This window comes from Aotus nancymaae, unplaced genomic scaffold (genome assembly GCF_030222135.1).
Source record: "Aotus nancymaae isolate 86718 unplaced genomic scaffold, 86718_ANA_hifiasm-v0.15.2.pri h1tg000019l, whole genome shotgun sequence".
NCBI lineage: Eukaryota > Metazoa > Chordata > Mammalia > Primates > Aotidae > Aotus > Aotus nancymaae.
This window is the reverse complement of record NW_026988431.1, coordinates 15,275,742-15,295,843: the sequence shown is the minus strand read 5'-3', so window position 1 is coordinate 15,295,843 and position 20,102 is coordinate 15,275,742. Positions and strand designations below refer to the sequence as shown.

At 37.9% G+C, this 20,102-nt stretch overlaps 1 protein-coding gene and 2 non-coding genes across 3 annotated transcripts in view; 1 reads left to right on the top strand and 2 right to left on the bottom strand.

The window, feature by feature from the left end:
• Positions 1–20,102, bottom strand: part of SPATA16 (spermatogenesis associated 16) — a 244,465-nt gene that overhangs the window by 71,011 nt on the left and 153,352 nt on the right. The window contains exon 5 of the mRNA XM_021674760.2: positions 19,487–19,571. Coding sequence (XP_021530435.2) covers positions 19,487–19,571 — 85 coding nt within the window. The remainder of the gene's footprint in view (positions 1–19,486; positions 19,572–20,102) is intronic.
• On the top strand, positions 13,432–13,538 carry LOC135275913 (U6 spliceosomal RNA). Its single transcript, XR_010343503.1, has one exon. It is a non-coding gene; the product is annotated as a U6 spliceosomal RNA (small nuclear RNA).
• On the bottom strand, positions 17,677–17,780 carry LOC135275974 (small nucleolar RNA U13). Its single transcript, XR_010343554.1, has one exon. It is a non-coding gene; the product is annotated as a small nucleolar RNA U13 (small nucleolar RNA).

The window sequence follows — 20,102 nt, the reverse complement described above, 5'->3', positions numbered from 1 at the left end:
AACAAATTACTGGATAATTGAATGCTGGAACTTAACATTGCCTTCAACATTCTCCTGTTCAAGTTTAAGGAACTAAACGGGGAACAGAAAAATGCATAGAGGTTCTTCCAAACCCAGAGCCAGTACTCAGGTTGAGTTAGCGACGGACTGCGAGGGCATGGAAAGGTCTGGATGTGGAGACCTGGATGCCAGCTTTGGAAGGCTACTCGGGACAATGCAGGCAGCAGGTCTGGGATTCAGAGTTGTGAATTAAGAACTCAGATAAGGGCCAGGTGCGGTAACTCGCGCCTGTAATCCCAGCACTTTGGGAGGCCAAGGTGGGTGGATCATGAGGTCAAGAGATTGAGACCATCCTGGCCAACATGGTGAAACCCAGTCTCTACTAAAAATACAAAAATTAGCTGGGCGTGGTGGTGTGCGCCTGTAGTCCCAGCTACTCGGGAGGCTGAGGCAGGAGAATTGCTTGAACCCGGGAGGCAGAGATTGCAGTGAGCTGAGATCACACCACTGCATTCCAGCCTGGTGACAGAGCAAGACTCTTGTCTCAAAAAAACAGAACTCAAATAAGGTGTTCAGGCACCAGGTATTAGTCCTTTAGCAAAAATAAAGATCCTTTATATTGAGTAGAAGGAATGGTTCACTACTGGAACTGATCCTGGGATGGGCTGTCCAGAGCATCAAGCATGTGGTTGCACATGCATGTGTGGAGTGATGAGCCAAAGAGGAAAGCTGCTCTCGACCTCAGTTCTAGGGTCAGGACTGCCTTTACTGCCTTTGTCAGCTATTGGCTCCTGTATCAGTTTCCTAGGATTGCTACAACAAAGTACCACAGACTGGGTGGCTTAAACAACAGAAATTTATTTTCTCACAGTTCTGGAGACTGGAAGTCCAAGACTGAAGTGTCAGCAGGGTTTGTTTCTTCTGAGGGTCTCTTTACTTGACTTGTAGATGGCTGTCTTTCTCCATGTCTTCACATGGTCATTCATGTGTTTGTGTGTGTGTGTGTCCTGATTTCCTCTTTTTATAAGCTGCAGTCATGTTGAATTAGGGTTCACTCTAAATCTCCCATTTTAACGCAATTACCTCTTCAAATATCCTATCTCCTACTGAGACTGAGTGTGGGCTAATGGAATGCAGTCTCAGTCTGAGGCACTGGGGGTTAGGACTTCAACAGATGAGTTTTGGGAGGATACAATTCAGCGCATAACAGTTCCTAACTCACAAACAGCTTTCTGATGGTCTCTGAACATCTTGACGAAGGGTATTTTGCTTTGATTTCTGGATTAAAAAATTTAGCAAAGATATCTAATCCTCCAGTTTGCTTCCAGAAAGACATTAGCGAAATCCTAGTCAGGCCAGGAGAGAAGAAAACCACTCTCTCCACTCCGTTTCTTTTCCAACTGCTGGCAGCTGAAGTGACTGCTGGCAGGGTAGCTTGGCGAAGCCATCTCACAGTGGGGATGGTGAGACTCATGCCCAAGAACCTACACCAGCTTTTAAAAAAGTGGCAGAAGTGTAGGTTTTCATGTGGCAGCTTGATCTGCTTGTTGAAGGATCTGTACTCTTGGCTTAATGCTCAAGGCATTGCCTTCAGGCCTTAACAGGGCGCTCACTCAAGAGGGTGTGAGCTGGAGAGTGGCCTGTCTTTCTCCCCACTGAGAACCAAGAGAGATGGGTTCTCCATGGCTTCTGCTCTGCAACCTGAAGATGATGGTAAGAAAGTGGGTGAATAAATAGAGTGAGTCTGTAACTTACAAATAGGAATTAAATTCTCCATGGAGATGCTTTCTTAAAGGAAATTATTATAGTCCCAGGAAGAAACAGAACAACACAGAGGAGAAATGAGAATTCAGATGACCTTTGCACCAGATCCTGAAACATCCTTTTGTGTTTTAACATACTAATATTTTTTGTTCTTCTAGAGACAGACAGTCTGGAGGCTTTGAACCTGTCCCATATGGCTGCTATAAAGAACTAGAGTAACATACATATATTTAGCATTATTGGAACCATATTAATAACTGATTAGTGAAATAATCTAGAAAAAAATTAGCCTTTGTACTAATTAAAATAGTAGGTTTTTCTTGGCTGCTTTGGTTTAGACACCAAAAGATTAAATTTTCATTTTGTGATGATAGTAATTTGGCAATTTAGAATCGGACTTGTCTTTTTTTAAGTCTAATATGTGTAAATTAAAAAATTATACTTAAGGACTTCAAAAACTAGAATGATTTAACATAATCATAGACATTGAAATATAAAAGATGTATTTTAATTTACTTTTCTAATCAAAGATTTTCCTTGATTTCGCAAGTAAAGGAATAGACCAGACATGGAATTGCTAGTTGTGAAAAATAAGCTGTACTAAAAATGGAGGTAGATTTCAAATGACACTTCTTAATTAGACATAAATATTTTGTAACTGAATCATTCTTTCTGACCTGTGAATTTCTCTGATGTCAGTAAATGCTGCAGAGAATGGGGCAAACAATTAGCCCTTGTGCCCTGTTGTTAAATGTACATTGCTGTTAATTATACTTTCTCTGCTGTTACTCAAAAATAAGCTTTGAAATTAAGTGTTTACCTTTGGGAGTTCTAATAACTCTCTATTGTTACGCTCACATATATCAAGTTTTAAAGCTTATATTATAGTTACATAAGCCAAGAGTGTATGTGGGCAGCTCATTTTCTCTACAAACAGTAACTTATAATAATTTCTCCTTGTACTGCAGCTAAGTAAAAAGAACCCCTTGCTTAGAAATCAACTCGCCCAGGATGACTGTACAAGAGAGACCATGGGAGAGAAAGGAGGAGAGATATTCCATCAGGAGAAAAAGAAAAGCAATTAAAGTAGAAGGAAACATGATCAGGAAAAAAGAAAGAAACAACATTTGTCTCCCTCATCTAAATTCAAGAGGGTCAATTCTTCCTGGTAAAATTTTAAGAGCACTCAAGGTGGCCAGAATAAAGCTGGCAGAAACTATAAACCTCAAACATTTTCAGGATGATAGAATCCCTCCCTCCCTTCCTTTCTTCCCTTCCTTCCCTCCCTCCTTCCCTTCTTCCCTCCTTCCTTTCTTCCTTCCTTCCCTCCCCTCCCTCCCTTCCTCCCTCCCTTCCTTCCCTCTTTCCTTTCTTCCCTCCCCTCCCTCCCTTCCTTTCTTCCAGAGGAGGAGGAGTTCAGCAAATTCAAACTTTTAAACTATGTCCTTAGTGAAAGCTGTTTAGTAAAAGGGAATCTTGCCACTCATAATTCGAAAATGTGATGACGATGATTATAGATTATCATCAAATTATTCTTTTATTGTGTCCAGTTTTAGGGTTGACCATAATTGTAGTAAATTGATTTACTTAGAGGATTAGGAATCTTCAGCCCAATTTCTTGAGATTAGGAGAGGCTTAAATGACTTTTCCAAGGACTTCGTTTTTATTTGTTTGCTTGCTTTTTTTGTTGCTCGTTTGTTTTTGAGACAGAGTCTTGCTCTGTCACCCAGGCTGGAGTGCCATAGTATGATCTTGGCTCACTGCAACCTCCCTCTCTGGGGTTCAAGCCTGCCTCAGCCTCCTGAGTAACTGGGACTACAGGCACCTGCCACTATGCCTGGCTAATTTTTGTATTTTTAGTAGAGATGGGATTTCACCATGTTGGCCAGTCTGGTCTTGAACTCCTGACCTCAGGTGATCCTCCTGTCTTGGCTTCCGAAAGTCCTGCGTTACAGACATGAGCCACCGTGGCTGGCCTTCTAAGGACTTATTCAATGACTTTAAAAAATTCTATGGAGCTGGGTGCGGTGGCTCACGACTGTAATCCCAGTACTTTGGGAGGCTGAGGGGGCAGATCACATGAGGTCAGGAGTTTGAGACCAGCTTGACTAACACAGTGAAACCTCGTCTTAAAAAAAAAATTCTACGGAATTGGCTGGGTGTGGTGGCTCACGCCTGTAATCCTAGCACTTTGGGAGGCTGAGAAGGGTGGATTGCCTGAGCTCAGGAGTTCGAGACCAGCCTGGGCAACATGGTGAAACCCCGTCTTTACTAAAATACAAAAAATTAGATGGGCGTGATGGTGTGCGCCTGTAATCCCAGCTACTCAGGAGTCTGAGACAGGAGAATGGGTTGAACCTGGGAGGCAGAGGTGGGAGGTGGTGGTTGCAGTGAGCGAAGATTGGGCCACTGCACTCCAGCCTGGGAGACAGACTGAGACTCTATCTCAAAAAAAAAAAAAAAAAAAAAAAAAACTATGGAATTAGTGTCTCTAATATTATAATTCACTTTTTGTGTTCTTTTTGAAAATTATCACTTTACCTCACAGGCACATAATAGGCATTTTCCAGACTCCCTTACAGTGAATTGTGGCTCAATGTGGACCAATGCAATGGAGGCGAGAGAGACATTAACTTTCTTCAGGCCTGGCCCATGAAACTCTGCCTAGCATAATCCTCTACTTTCTTTTCCTGTCAGCTGCCTTAAGAAAGGGGACTCGGCCGGGTGCGGTGGCTCACGCCTGTAATCTCAGCACTTTGGGAGGCCGAGGCGGGCGGTCATTTGAGGCCAAGGTTTCCAAACCAGTCTAGCCAACGTGGTGAAACTCCGTCTCTACAAAAAATATAAAAATTAGCTGGGGGTGCTGGTAGTTGCCTGTAATCCCAGCTACTTGGGAGGCTGAGGCAGGAGAATTGCTTGAGCCGGAGAGGTGGAGGTTGCAGTGAGCAGAGAACACGCCACTGCCTGGGAGACAAAGTGAGAATCTGTATCCAAAAAACAAAACAAAACAAAACAAAACAAAAAAACAGAAAAAAGAAAGAGGACTGACAGACGGGAAGGAAGACGACACCGCACGGTGGAAGCAGTGTGGGTTCTCAAGTTGCTGATTACGGTAGATCCGATCAGAAACACCCACGTTCGACTACGAGAGAGAAATCAAACTTCACTGTTTTAAGTTTCTGAAATTTGGGGTTGTTTGTTATAGTAGCCTACCCTAACATACTGATACTAATGAATAAAACTTGGAATCTTTCTCATAATCCATTTTTATCTACTAAGACTTGTGTATTATTTTGGAAAGTAAAAAAAAAAAAAAACATGATGTTTAAAGAGATGAAACAACCACCTTTTATTTAGAGGTGTGATAAATGCTTTTATATATGCTATTTCCTTTAGTCCTCATAAAAATCCATCTGGGTAGGTATTACTAGTGATTGAATATTACAGTTTTATTGTTTTATTTTCAGAGTTAACATTATTAAATTCAAAGGAAGCAGTGCTATACTTGCAAGCTATAAATGATTGAGATAGGTACCTTTAGTATTTAATGGCTAATAAAGCTCTTTATTATTACATTAATAATAATGCAATTTTAAATGATGATAATAATTTTTGAGAAAATGGAAAAATAAAATTTTTTGAGCAACATTACTCAAATTCAATTTTAAAAATATACATATTGGTTTCAATATATATTGTATATTCAATATTCTTGAAATTTAGAATTGACTTTAAAAACAGATTTTCCTAAATATATTACCTAAATCCAATCACTGTATCATTTATGTAATAGTGAAGATTTACATTTTTATGATGATTTTATTAATATAATGGTGTGTCAGAATAGAATATATAATAATTGATTTTTTGTCCTTTCTGCAATGATCAACATTTTGATGCTAAAATATTACTCTGGACTTATGGAGGCTCTTTTATGAAAAAACATTCACTGTAAGTTTCATTTTTTCTTAATATAAGAGAATATTTGGCAGCTTTGCCATTGTCTCTGTCAACCCAGTGATGTGAAAGTTATAAATATTTCAAGCAGTTTAAATAAAACTATTTACATTTTATTTGCATTGTTTAGAAATCACTAAAAATTGTATAAACAGGTTACTTGTACCAAGGGAAACAGACTTTTATATAGCTTTTTTGAATTCTGTACTTTGCAACCCTTTCTGTTTAAAAAGAGTCACAATAAATATAATTTTAAATTTGAAGCCTTTAATTTAGTTTTGTAGTGTGTTACTGCCATAGAATTTTAGAACATATATATGTATATACACATGCATGTGATTGTATAAATATATTATTTACGCTACTGTCTACCATTCAGTATGGTTAAGGTTAGAGTTTCGATTATATGTGATGCCTCCATTAACTAAATAACTTTACTTAATGCCTAAAATTTACTCTGCATTAATTTTTAATCATTTATATTTTATAGTAAAATTTTATTTCCATGTTCCTTCAAGATAGAAACTGAGGAGATAGAAAGGATCTAAAATATTATTTTATAATCACTAAACTTTATAACTAAGGAAACTAAAGCTTGGTGAGTACTGGCGATTCTTCTAAGGTTAGAAAATTAGAAATGAAAGCAAGACAAGCACCCAAGTCCCCTAAGCCAGTCTTCCTTCTACAATGAGCAACATTTTATTCTTTTAATTAGATTGTAAATTCTTGGAAGTATAAGATCAAGTATTGATTTCCTTCTTCTTTTTCCATCACTATCTATTTCTGTCTCCACAGACAGCTTGAATTTGACTCTAGCACAAACAGAGAAACAAACAGACCACATCAAACCATAACAAGATCAAGATCTCTTTATAACAATCTAACACAAAATGGAATATTCAGCACTCACACCTACTGGCCACAAGTAAGACTGTTTTGTCCACTGGCCCCTGATTAGATTTAGGGCATGCTATCAACTAGCATGCCAGTGTCAAGGAGAAACATTCGGAAAAATTAAATGAACAGCTTTTTGATAGGGGAGCTTAAATAATAACATGCTTAGGTCGGTCTAGCTTATTTAATGGCAAAGCGTATATAACTTATAAGTAGAACTTAAGAGTATGTTCTTGTTCTATAGACCCTGAGCAATTTTCTGCTTGCACATTAGAGAAACAACAGCTGAAAGAAACTCAGAGTTACAAGTGTGGGTTTCAACAGCCTCCAGACTCTTTAGGATGCCACAGAGCTTTTATTCATGATGACTTAAAATGAATCACCAAAAGGTATCATAGGAATAAATAGCTACATTACCTGCAATTAGTTCATAAGGACAACTGGGTGTTACTAATGAGCCTTAGCCTCTGTATTCAGTGGTAAATGTCAACACAGTTCGGGACCCTTTTTTGTCATTGTGCATTTCATCTCTACATTTCATTTAGTTGAATGAAGGTAGGTATTTCTATTCCTAACTGAATGTTGTTTTTTGATTGTATTTCTTGACCGTTGGTTTTAAATTGGAGTGTGCCTTGCCAATACACACAACTAATTTATGGCAGGGTTGGGACAAGACCTGGTGACTTGGTTCTCAAACTTGTATTGCCTTTTCTACTCAGAATTCGTTTGATCTTTTGGGCTACTATTTGAGTTTGAGTGGAAGGGTCAGGGATGCCTTTGAAGAGGTGTATACTGGAGAATGAAGTTAAAAAGATTTGAGGATGTTTAATCCAGAGGCAAGATTAAGGTTTTAAGGACTAACTTTCTGTCATCAGGTAGCAATGCGTTCTCAGATTCTGCCTATGCGGACTTCATTTGGGTTACTGATAAACCTGAAGAACTCATTTGTTTATTGAATGAGTCTTCACTGTACATTGGCTAAGTGCTGTCGATAAATTATTCTGTTAATTTGCTAAAACATTCAAATCAGTTACATCTTAGGGCCTCTTACTCTGAGCCATTATGCTATGCTGACTTGTAAATGATGTTTACAGCCCTGTCCAGCCCTAAGATAAGATTCCAAATATATGCACAGAGCTTCAGAGGGCAGAAGCGGAATCTTTAGCAGGAAGAGGAAAGTACTAACGGAGGCTTCTAAGAAGAGAATTGTTCATCTCGGAAGTTAGTAGCTCATGACCTTGGCTGTGTGCAGATCGAGAGAAATGAGTGTATCTGGGATCTAGTAAAAGGAACGACTGTGCCATTTAAATATTACTCAAAGTTTGTCCAGGTCTTCTCCTGCCTCCCCATAATTTCTTTTCTCACATAAGTTTCAGCTTTGCCTGGCAACCAGACACCTTTTATTTTTCTTTGTTATTTCTTTAATTTGTCTGCAACTAATGTCTTCCAGGTTGTGGCCTCTCCCAGAGGACTTCATATATTTTAAAGAGAACAGATCGCAGGAGGATAATTTTATGGGGCAGGTGGCCTCTTTTACATGACTTCGAGGCTTTCATCCTAACCTCAAGATGTCTCAGGGGGGAATAATTGCACCTGTGAGAAATGCAATGGTCTTGTAAAAATACATGTATAATGTGTAGATGCACATACATTTTATATATATATTTCTATGTGCTTTGTGACAAGAAAAAAAATCACAACGTCACGTAATATTAAATGAAATGAGATAAAGTGCTAACTTCAAGAGACCTGCCACCATACTTGCAAGTTATCTGTCCAGTCTCTGGTTACATCTCTGATTTGCATCTTATATGAATGTTACAGCAGGCTAACCTCCACCTGATGAAGAATAAATACTAAATGAAGTGAAGGCTTGCCATGCTAAATATGATATTTTCCATCCCTTAGTGTTTGGGCTTGAAATAACCCTCCCGAGGTTTTCTGGAAGTTATTGTTTCTCATAGGTGGTTGGTTCCTGGTGTAGGCTGCACTCTCTATATATAATAGCACCTATGCTTTCTTGAATAAAAATAGGTTAGCTTAACAGTTACTTTATAATCCTGAGAAAAATGAAATCATGCCACATGTTAAAGGCTGACATTTGAAATGCCAAGGTCTCATTATTTGGAAGAGAGAAAATTATCATGAAAAAGAGAATGATTCAGCCCAGGTACTGATAGAGTAGGCAGTCTTCAAAAATTAGTGAAAAAAATACAATCATATGAATTCAAGAAAAGAGTAGAATTTATTTTTAATTGGTGTGCAATACCACCAAAATGATGGCTGAGTATAAATAAAAACATTAAAAGCTTTGAGCTCTACAGATTATCTTACACCTGGGTGAACACAGCTTAAAAAATTTCATGATTTCATAGAATCGTTATTACACATCTCCAACTGCTAAAAAAATAGTGACCTCAATTTCTCTGCAAGCTTGTAAATCAATAACCCATAAAAATCTATGGAAAATATAAAGGATAACCATAAAACCCTCTAAATTTGGTTTTGCTCATAACAAGTTTTGATTTTCAGATGCAAACAAACACGAAGAAGGAATCAACATGTTTGTAAATTTAAACTGGAAGGCAAAGTCTCTACGAAAATAAAATAAGCTCATGGAAACCATGCAGAATAGCCACAGGCCTCCTGGAAATCAAATATCTAGACCTAAATTTGTTAAAGTAAAAAAAGGCCTGAATTGCTTTAAATCTCTAAGCCCATATCTTTCTCAAATGAAAGAACATGAAAAGAAATTTGGAAGTTCCTTTTTTTCTCCCATAAAAACCATCAGAAATCCAAAAAGCTTTTTAGTAGGCCAAAAAAAAAAAAAGAAAGAAAGAAAGGGAAAGAAAAAGCTACATTTAAATGATGTGGGCTTCTGCCATCACCTACTAATAATACCAAAAAACCAAACTGGTAGTATTTTGAAAAAATAGACATTTCTGAAGAAGATACAAAATAAACATTACTCAAGGGTGACTGAGGATTAATTTTCTTGCTTGATATGATGCCTGAACTTTTTTAGTTTGTTTATTTATTTGTTATTTTTACAGTGATGGAGTCTCACTATGTTGCCTAGGCTAGAGTGCAGTGGCTATTCACAATTGTGGTTATAACCTACTATAGCCCAGAGATCCCCAAGCAGGGCACATAGCAAGAGGTGAGCGGCGGGCCAGTGAGAAGCTTTAACTGTATTTACGGCTGCTCCCCATCAGTGGCATTACCTGCCTGAGCTCTGCCTCCTGTCAGATCAGCCATGGCATTAGATTCTTAGAGGAGCACGAACGCTACTGTGAATTGCTCAGGCAAGGGATCTAGGCTGTATGCTTCTTACGACAATCTAATGCTTGACGATCTATCACTGTTTCCCATCACTCCCAGATGGGACTGTGTAGTTGCAGGGAAACAAGCTCAGGGCTCCCACTAATCCTACATTATGATGAGTTGTATAATTATTTCATTATGTATTACAATATAATCATAATCAAAATAAAGTGCACAATAAGTGTAACATGCTTGAATCATCTTGAACCACCCCCCCGCCCCCCCCCAACCCTGCTTTATGGACAAATTGTCTTTCACAAATCCAGTCCCTGGTACCAAAAAGGTTGGGGACCACTGCTATAGCTTCCAACTGTTCCTGGACTCAGTGATTCTTCTGCCTCAGCCTCCTAAAAAGTGGGGACTGTATCAGCTCTGATGCCTGAATTTTCTAACAATCCTTAATTATCATCCTGCAGAAAAGGCTGATGGGCAAGTGAAGTATGCTGCCCCTTGCAGGGCATATTTGAGGCCCTGGCAAGGATTACTGCCCTCAAATTCTTGTATGCTCTGAATGCTTGACGTTGTGTTGGTAGCAGGGGACAAAGCCATTTATTTCTCAGTGAGAGTTGGGGCTTCAAAGACAAAAAATCTCCAGAGAGATGTCATTGTGACTGAAATCCACAGAGGCAAAGCAATTGAATACTCAGCCCATTTTTGAAAAATACTGCCTGGTGGCATGTACAGGTTGGGTTGAAGTAGGGACAGCATGAGGAGAAGAGAGGAATGGGGTAGTAAAAATCTACCCCACCGACTTGACAGTCCCACTAAATCAATGTCACCGTGTGTGTGTCTGTGTGTGTGTGTGTGTACTGAAATACTGAAATATGAATTTATATAGGTGTCTTGTTCAGGTTCTTCCCTCTCTCCCTCCTCCCTTCTTCTCTTCCTTTCTAATGCCTGCAGCACTCACAGAACATCAATAGAAGAACTACACAAAACTACACAACCAGCAAATAATGTCACGGTCACTATCTCCTTCACGGAAACACTCAACCTTGGATCAAATACATGCCTCAATTACATCTTTCATTTAAAAGTGAACCTCTCCTACTGGCATACTACCTCAAATAGCATCAAAGCAAAATGAAACACAGACAGCTTTTAACAACGCTGGTAACCATGGAAACATATCATTAAAGAATATATAAACAGGAATGAATAATTAGATGAGAAATTTATTTCTACATTTATCTTTCTGCAAGACCCAGGAAAGGAAGCTGCCTTTTACCTCTCACCTCAATTCGGATACTTCCTCCTTAGCCTGTCTTCTAATTGAAAAATAAGAGAATTCATAAACTGGGGATTTTAATATTGTCTAGCTCAGCAGACAAATTTCTCTGTAGGCAAGTGACTAAAGAATATTGCATGCCCACAGTGGTCTAGCTATGACACTGAAGCAGCCAAGAGGTTTGCTTTAGGGATGCGAAGTACACAGGAAAATCTGACTTACACCATGGGGAGAAGGAGACAGCAGTTATTCGCTGTTAACAACGGGAAACATAAGTTGCCTAATCAATTGGGAGGTAATCTACATAGCGGGAAAACGGAGGGGAGAATCTGGGTCTTACAAATTATTTAAATTGCATTGTCAGGTAGGCAGGATCACCTGTGCAGGCCATCCAGTGTCATACCTTTGCACATAGGGAGGTCCCAAATAAACTCTATGGTGGGCGAAATTGTTCACTAACTTAAAAATTGGAAATAGCTTTTGAGACATACGCCTGGGGTTGTGCATCAGAATCACTGGTTGAAGGGGGACAATAGAAAAATACAGTTTTAGTATCCCACTCACCTCTAGCAATCTAATATTTTAAATGTTTTGCTAAGCGACTCTGATGCAGTTAGTTACTAGACCGGAGTTTAAGAACGCTAACCTGGGTCAACTTCCTCTTTGGAAGGCCAACAGAAGCACACTAGGGCCTAGGGCAATTTTGGTAGACTGAGTTGTTGGCCTGGATTTTTCTCCTCCCTATTGCAATGTCATCTCCACCCCTTTGTTGTGGCTTTGTAGTGGGCTGAAGAATCTACAGTTTGCTCTTGGCCTTGATCATGTGGCTTGCTCTGACTAATATAATGTTAGCAAGGATGGTATGAGCAGAGGCTTAAAATGTGCTTATGTGGTTTGTCTTTCTCTCTTGGAATCCTGCATTTTGCATGAAAAGAACCTACACAAGGTAATCCTTGGGCAAAGGAGATTGAAAGATATGTGAAATACACTTGGACCTCTCTGCAACTCGGAGCTAAGCCTAGCCAAGCCCAGCCGAGATTAGCTTCAACTAGTCAAATTTGAACCAACGTGTTTATTTGGTAAGCCACCGAGTTTTAGAGTGGTTTGTTACACAGTATTATTGTAGCAGTAGCTGGCTAATAAAAAAATGTAGTGATTTATCAAAAATTGAGTCAGCGGTGGAATTAGAAGTTAAATTTGCTGAATCTCAGGCCCAGCCTTTTTCTACTGCTCCATGATGCCTATTTTTCCTTTGCTTCCTTTCCTGGACGGGATTAAGCACAGATGTCCATTGCCTTCAGAAGGTCCTTCTGCTTGGCCTACATCTCCTAGATTCCTATATTTCTGTCAAATTTTCTCATTAGACCTTACCTTTCCCTACATCTTATTCTTATAGAATTCTGCTTTCACCTTTCAAAGAAGACTAAGAAAGCTCAAACCAATTTTTGCAGTTCTATTCAGAGGTAACCATGTACTTAGTTAAAGACTTCTAGGTAAAATTTCTTCTGCATATGACCTGAGGCTGACTAGAGACTCAGTGTCAAAGGTAAGAATGTAAGTATGAAACGTAGGAGTTAACAGGGAAAGTATTTTTGGGTGAGCATCTTTAGTGTTTCTCAAATTATATCTAATCAAAATACTATAGGGCCTGGGATGCTTTCAGACACTCTTCATGCAAATAATTTAGAAAGTCTCTGCCTGACAGGGCCAAATAAATAAGTACACTATAAATATAGGCCACTAAGAGAAATGTTCAGATGGTATCTGTTTTGTTTCTTTCTGTGGAAAAATTTTTCACATAGAAGCAAATCTTCAGAGAAAACATATTTCTCCAGAAAATGTAGGTGTTTTGTTAAAGATAAAAATTATTTTCAGTTCCTTGACCTTACTTTGCCTGTAGTTCCATGTTGAAGATTTTATATTTATTTGGGGTTGCTATATAATAAATTTTTTACCGTGTAAATGACTAATATTGGGATGATTTTGCAGTATCAAGAAGAGAAACAAAGAATAAAAGAGAAAAAAGTTGTCATTATTAGTACAAGTCATCAAGTCACGTTCAGTGTTAACTTATTCTACATCATCCTCTGGTTTGTTTGGAGAAATCTATTCACTTGCTGCTGCCTTGATTGTCATGTTTCAAAGAAGCAGTTAGCAGGCTAAGAACTTGGAACTTCCATGGAGACACCTGTGAGCACAGAAATTAATGAGCCTAGAAGATCTATTGGAAATCTGCAACTTTCTTCAAAAATTCTGTTGATCCTGTGCTCGCTTCGGCAGCACATATACTAAAATTGGAATGATACTGACAAGATTAGCATGGCCCCTGCGCAAGGATGACACACAAATTCATGAAGCGTTCCATATTTTTACATGGATGGGGAGCATCACACACCGGGGTCTGTAGGGGGGAACTACGGGAGGGATAGCAGGGGGTGGGGAGTTGGGGAGGGATAACATGGGGAGAAATGTCAGATATAGGTGATGAGGAGGAAGGCAGCAAACCACATTGCCATGTATGTACCTATGCGACAATCTTGCATGTTCTTCACATGTACCCCAAAACCTAAAATGCAACAAAATGTATATTAAAAAAAATCTATTGATCCTAAATTCAACTGAAGCACAGAAATTGTTCACAGTTGTGAACTTAAAACACATGCATACACAACTAGAAAAATGTTCATTGGATTCATAATCATTGATGTTTAAAATCATAGAACTGTGCCAAAATATTTCTGTGTCAAATGTTATTGGTTTGAGCTTCATATCAAACCAGTATTTAATTTGATTGATTGATTGAACAAATCTTTATTGAGTGGCTTTTCACAATGCATTTTGATGGCAGTGCATTTTGAAAGCAGATTGACAAAAGGTGGTATATAATTTAAGTACCTTATAGTCCGTAGCTTTTCCTGTTAAATAGTTTGTGCTAGAATCTATGCTCCTTGAAGACAGGATAATGTCTATTTTGTTCACTCCTATATCTTCAACATATAGCACAGGGCCTTACATACAGTCATTAAATAAATATTTGTTGAATGAGTATGAATGGCAAATACAATTTGAGAGTAGATAATAAAGGTATCCACTAACTTAAGGAGAGTCTGGACACCACTGCAAAGGTTTCCAGCTTGAATGACCATGGTGCAGTTTATGGGGGCACTATATGACAATAACATTGTGGGTGCTATTTTTTGCTTTGAGGGTTAGAAGCAGTAAATGCCGCCTGGTAGGCCTAATAGCAAAAAGAAAAGGGGTTGTTGCAATAGTGACAATCATGTAAAGAGAAGGAGTTGTAAAAGAGTCTTAGCCTGTGGTCTGTGCACCCCTGAAGTCCATAGAAAGGCATTAGGGATTGAATATGTGGCTGTGGAAAACCTTTTGTCTCTCAGTTCAGCCAGCTTCTGGTTTTGTCCCTTGAGAGTAGGACTAATCACACCGAAGAGATATTTCTTGTAAGCTGCCTTTGGAAACCATATAGGCCATTGATAGCTTTGAGATGGGAAACATTTCAATGCCAAGTGCAACTTGAATTGGATGGGAAGTCTTAGTGTTCTCTGCACAGATGGAAGACCTGTGAAGCTGGCACTGCCTCAGTTCTGCTGCTTCACCGAAGAAAGATGCTCCACATGTCATGCTTTCTACACGGGCCTGTGTTGGTGTCAACAGCTCTTCCAACAATCCCAAAAGAGGTCTTTCTACTGCTGTGAAAGTCTTTAACTTCTTCAGAGCCAAGAGCTTGAATTAGTGCCTTTTCAGTAGGTCTTTGTTAAGATACAAGAGCACACCATGAGGTTCTTTCCTTTTAGAGAAGTTTGTTGACGATCCAGAGAAGAGATTAAGATGTGATTTAGTTTGGTTAATTTTTTACAATTTTTTAAGAGAAAAGAAAACTCCTTCTTAGAATAATTTGATGGTGAGAAATTCCAGGACTGGCTCTCTAATGGCTGATATCTTAGGCACATAAATTAAACAAATCTTTTGATTGAAAATGCTGAAGTTACTATTAGAGATCCTGCCAAAAAACTATAAGCTTTTTTTTTTTGGTCAAGCAGCTACTCTAAATGAGGTGACTGAAGTCAAATAACAATATGGATTTTCCAACACTCAAAGTGAGACTGACGAAGTCTTGAGTTTCTGGGGACAAAAATTAACAGACACTTGGCAAGTGGCTTATCTCTTATGAAGGTCACTTTTTGTTCAGACAGCCTTAAAATGGAAACAAATTGCTGACATAGATAGCCTTGATGATATAAGCCTAACAAAGATGACCTCATTTACTTGAGGACAAAGGAAATGACGTCTTATAAATTTAAGTTGAAAATTTTGGTAATTCTTGATTCATGCTGACCCATCAAAGGTACTGTGTAGTACTGGAGCTCTAACTCCATTTGCTAGTAGGGACTTTGTGAATCAGGATCTTACCTGTTATTGACATTAAAATGAAATGTTGAAATTGATGCAATATGAAATATTTCAATTCCTTAATCTAGAAAAACTACAAAAGCCTTTTCACAAGACTGAGAAAACCATACCTTTCTGTGAATGCTGTTTTGATATTCTGACTATGTGTAGGAGATCAATTTCCAATCCAATGACATAAAAAGTAAGCACATATTTTGTGTGTAAGTGTTCATGAGTATTGTTCTAGGTTGCTGTTTGTAAATGAATTAGATTCTCAGAGGGTTCTATAGCTCAAAAAATTAAAAATAGAAAAAGGAAAGAAGAACCATTAAGGCAGGGGATGAGCTGATCAGGCAGCATGCCCCTGTTTAGTGGGGTTCCCCTGCACTTGTTTTGTGGGAGTTCTGTGATACAATTAGCCGTTAGCTTTTCAGACTTCACTTTGCTGAGCAGTGCAGACCAGGGTTGGCTCTGCCATTCACATGACATGAGTTAAAGATACATACAAGAAAACCTTTATGGCTCAGAATGTGGCTGAAAGTGAATAACACAGAATAGGATAGGGGAGCGGGAGATGGAGGAAGCCTGCTTGTTTGTTTTCATGTTATTAAAACTAGCCCTGGTCTAAGGAGCAGGGAGAAGTGGACTAGAGTTTAATAGAAAGTTCTTCCTGTAATAAAATTAGTGTAGGACCAATATACAAATACTACAGGGAAGCTGTTTCAAAAATAGCTTATTCTCAGCCCGACTTCCTACTTTCTATTTTGCTAATTAGTTCAGAATTGTGGTGAGGTCTCCAGGTGTTCTCAAGGAGAATGGCTGATTACAGATGCCTGGGTATTGGGTTGCAGAGTCATTGTGTGCAAGTACAGTCATGACAAGTTATTTTCAACCCTCTCTGGTTCTGAAGAGGTGACACTATTATAGGATAACATGTGCAAACACTTATTCAAAGTGATATATCCCAGTGTGAGCTGTCATATAGTATAGTGCTTTATGCCTTTCTTTTCCTTGCTGGGTTGATGATATGAAAAATGTTCTAATGCAATCGAAAGGTTCTTGAGTTCACCAAAGCAAAGGTCCATTCATTTGCATCTGAGAGTTTGTTAGTCGACCATCTATAAGAGCAAATATAGACTTGTTCTCAAATTTTTACGTTCTGAAATTTTCCATTTCTTGTTAAGCCCTCTAAGAAGAATAACCAACTAAAATGGTATGGATTTTATATGGTTGAAAGGAAGATATACAGTAACATAATTTCTGACAAAGCTGGTGAAAATAGTGCCTATTTAACCTTAACAGACGCCTACGAAAGTGCATGCAGATACAGTCTCCAGTCTGTGATGTTTGGGGACATTCTTGAAGTCATCAGCGAAACTGCTAGGGTGGATTGGGTAGTGGGGCATATATATCTTTAAAGATGGCATAGACTTGGCACTCCTTGGCAAGGTTTAAAAACCCCCTTCTGATTTAGGACAGAAAAAGGTTTAGGGATTCAAATGTATACATTTGAATCAAGGTCAGGGAGAAGCTGATTAGCAGGAGGAAGTATATAATGGGTGAGAGATCGGTGTGGCGTGCTGATGTTGGGACTTGATAGACGGTGTTGATTTATAGAATTTATCAGCAAGAAGTGATTTCTAATTATGTTGCTTCCTTTTTCCTCAAAATTTGTGACATCATTTTTGGAGGTGCCTAAGATTTTGGATAAGATTTTAGTGCTAAAATGGGCTTTAAGAATAAACCTTCTCAGACACTTTATTCCAGTCATCCTCACTTACCAGATGAAGCTCCTTTAGAGACCAACCTGCCCTAAGTCAGTATCTAGTTAGTATTAGGACTTGTACCAAATCAGACCTGACTTCCACACAAGAGCTCTTTTCCCTTGTACCAAGCTATTTCCAATCAGGAAAAAGAGAATACAAAGAGAACTATTTTTTATCTTTTATTACTGCATAATGGTAAAATATTCAATTAATCCCTTTTTATATTGCAAACATGCATGCATTGGTAAGTGGAGATTATTTTCTTAGTCTGAGGTAAATAAAATAGGGATATGAATGTTCTCCGAAAGCTAAAGGAAACAGAAAAGGTTTTTTTCACATCAGATGGATAATGTGCTGACATGATAACAAGATTTGAAGGAGGCATGTCTCACACGTGAGCGTAAAAACTGAATTATCACGCTCGTGAACCACAACATGGTCAGACAAAATTCTTATTTACAAAACTCCCAGGGTCTTACTGTGTCTTAGGTTATGCTGATATTGGATCTATTATTTTCTTAGTTCAATGTAGAAAACACAATAGGTACTCAGATATATTTGTTTAATGAATAAATTAAGTCAAGCATTCGCTGGGGACCTAGTATAAGCCAGGCCTGCTGAATATTTTCCAATCCTCAAGATTCACAACTCTTTTCTCACCTCTCTTAAATCCTTTATAAAAGCCTCCAAAATCCTTTATAAAAAAGTCCTCTTTGTATATCTATAGCCATATTATTTGCTTATTTTTCCCATCTGGCATTTTTTAACAACTACGTAGTTACATGTTCATCAGCAATTACTACTGTTTGTATGTTCCAGATTCCTTAGGAAAGTCTTAAAATTATCAGAGAAGTAATAGGTTGTTTTGGGATTAAAATTTTGTCTACCTGGAGATGAACTTCTGTTTTTTCACTTAAAAATAATCACGGAACTAAAGTATAGTGGGACTAATTTAAACATTTTTTTTAATAGAAGATAAATTAATCTCCAGATAGACAGAACCATGTGAGTTACTGGAAATTGAATATGATAAACCTAACACTTTAATGTCTAACAAAGATAACATATGATACAGAGAGACAAAAAAACTAGGGACCAAGACACAGTAGTGAAAATGTGGTTAAAAAAAAAAAAAAAAAAAGACCCAGGAAGCTTCAGAAGCCTACTGATGATTATTTCTTACTTTACAATTAGTGGCTTAGAACATCTTATTTGGGTTGGTTCAAAAGGTTTGTATTCAATTAAATGAAACCATCCCAAAATACAAGGAAGTAGCTCCACACGGTAGGAGAAGAGAAGACGTGGAGGAGACAGTTGGCTTTTGTAGTCGATTTTCAAATATTTATAACAATTTCACTGGAAATGGGCTTTCATGAGGATTCACTAGAAACAACGAGATGGAATTTTTAAGGGAGTAGAAATTCACTTTAAATGAGGAAACCAGTTTAATAGCAACCTGGATGTTACTTTGTGGTGCTGAAGTGAGCTCTTCATTTTGGATATACTTAAGCAGAAACTTACTGACAGCTTGCTGGGGGAGGGTAAAGCAAGAACAGATTCATGTGTTATAAATGAGACTGAACTAATAAATCCAAAATTTTTCTTATAATTCTAAGAAATTAGGACTTTCTTCTTAGCATCTGGTTGACCTTTGGGATGACTTCTTACTGCCATTTTGAAGAATAAATGAGAAACAAGATCTGAAATTTGCTATTGGCTAAGTGTTTCAAAGAGTAAATCGTAAACAAATACATCTGATCTTTGCATTTTTCCTTTATTGTATAATTAATATTACTTCTAGTATCTGTTTTTACAGGTTATAGATCAATAAAAATCTATGAAAATACAATGCTCGTATTTTAAAGGATCATAGCAGCATGCCTGGAAAAGTAGTTCCTGGGACCTCTAAAATTTATATTGAGTTGTAAAACTAAAGTATGGGCCACGGGTTAACAATCTTGAATTTTGCCCTTAGAATTAGCCTTAGAAAATCTACTTCATTATGAATACATTATTATTCAGTAGCTTCCTTCTGATCGATATGCCAAGAGCTACCTTTTTCTGCAGTCTTTTAAGCACCAATCTTTCATTTTGGCTCTAAAAACAAGATGGGTTTCTCCTCCCTAGCTGGGACATCAATTTTTACCTGCCAATACAGTTTGATGAGCTTGCTTATGCCCCGTTCACTTCCTCCACCAAGCCAGAACATGTAGTCAGCAATCATGGCACTCCTAAGAAGAAGGACAGATTTAAAACAAAAACAAATGTATAGAACAGAAAGAAAACCATAATAAGCAGTATATACAAATCCTGAGGAAGATAATTTTTAATGTATAAATTTGTCTAGACTAATATTAAGCAAAACACAAAGCACATTTTAGAATGTTGAAATGGGTTTTTTTTTGGGAGGGTGAATAAACTAAAAGTATAGAAGAGAAGCAATAAGCTATTTGTCTTTTAGAGAGTTTAAAAAATTTATACAGTATAAGAAATTTGAAGATTATGAGGGAGTGTTTTGTTTTGATTGCCCTATATTAAGCTTCAAAACACTTATAAAGTGACACAGATTTTATGATCTTTTAGGTCTTCAAATCTAGCATAGCATATATAGCTACCTATTAGATTGGTATTTAAGCATATGTCAGACTTGACCTCAGTTAAATATTATTCACCTCTGATTAAATTAGCCTTCTGAAAACAGAAAATATAAAATCTCCAATTCAAGGAAGAATCCTCTCCCCAAACTTTGTGTGTAATTGAAT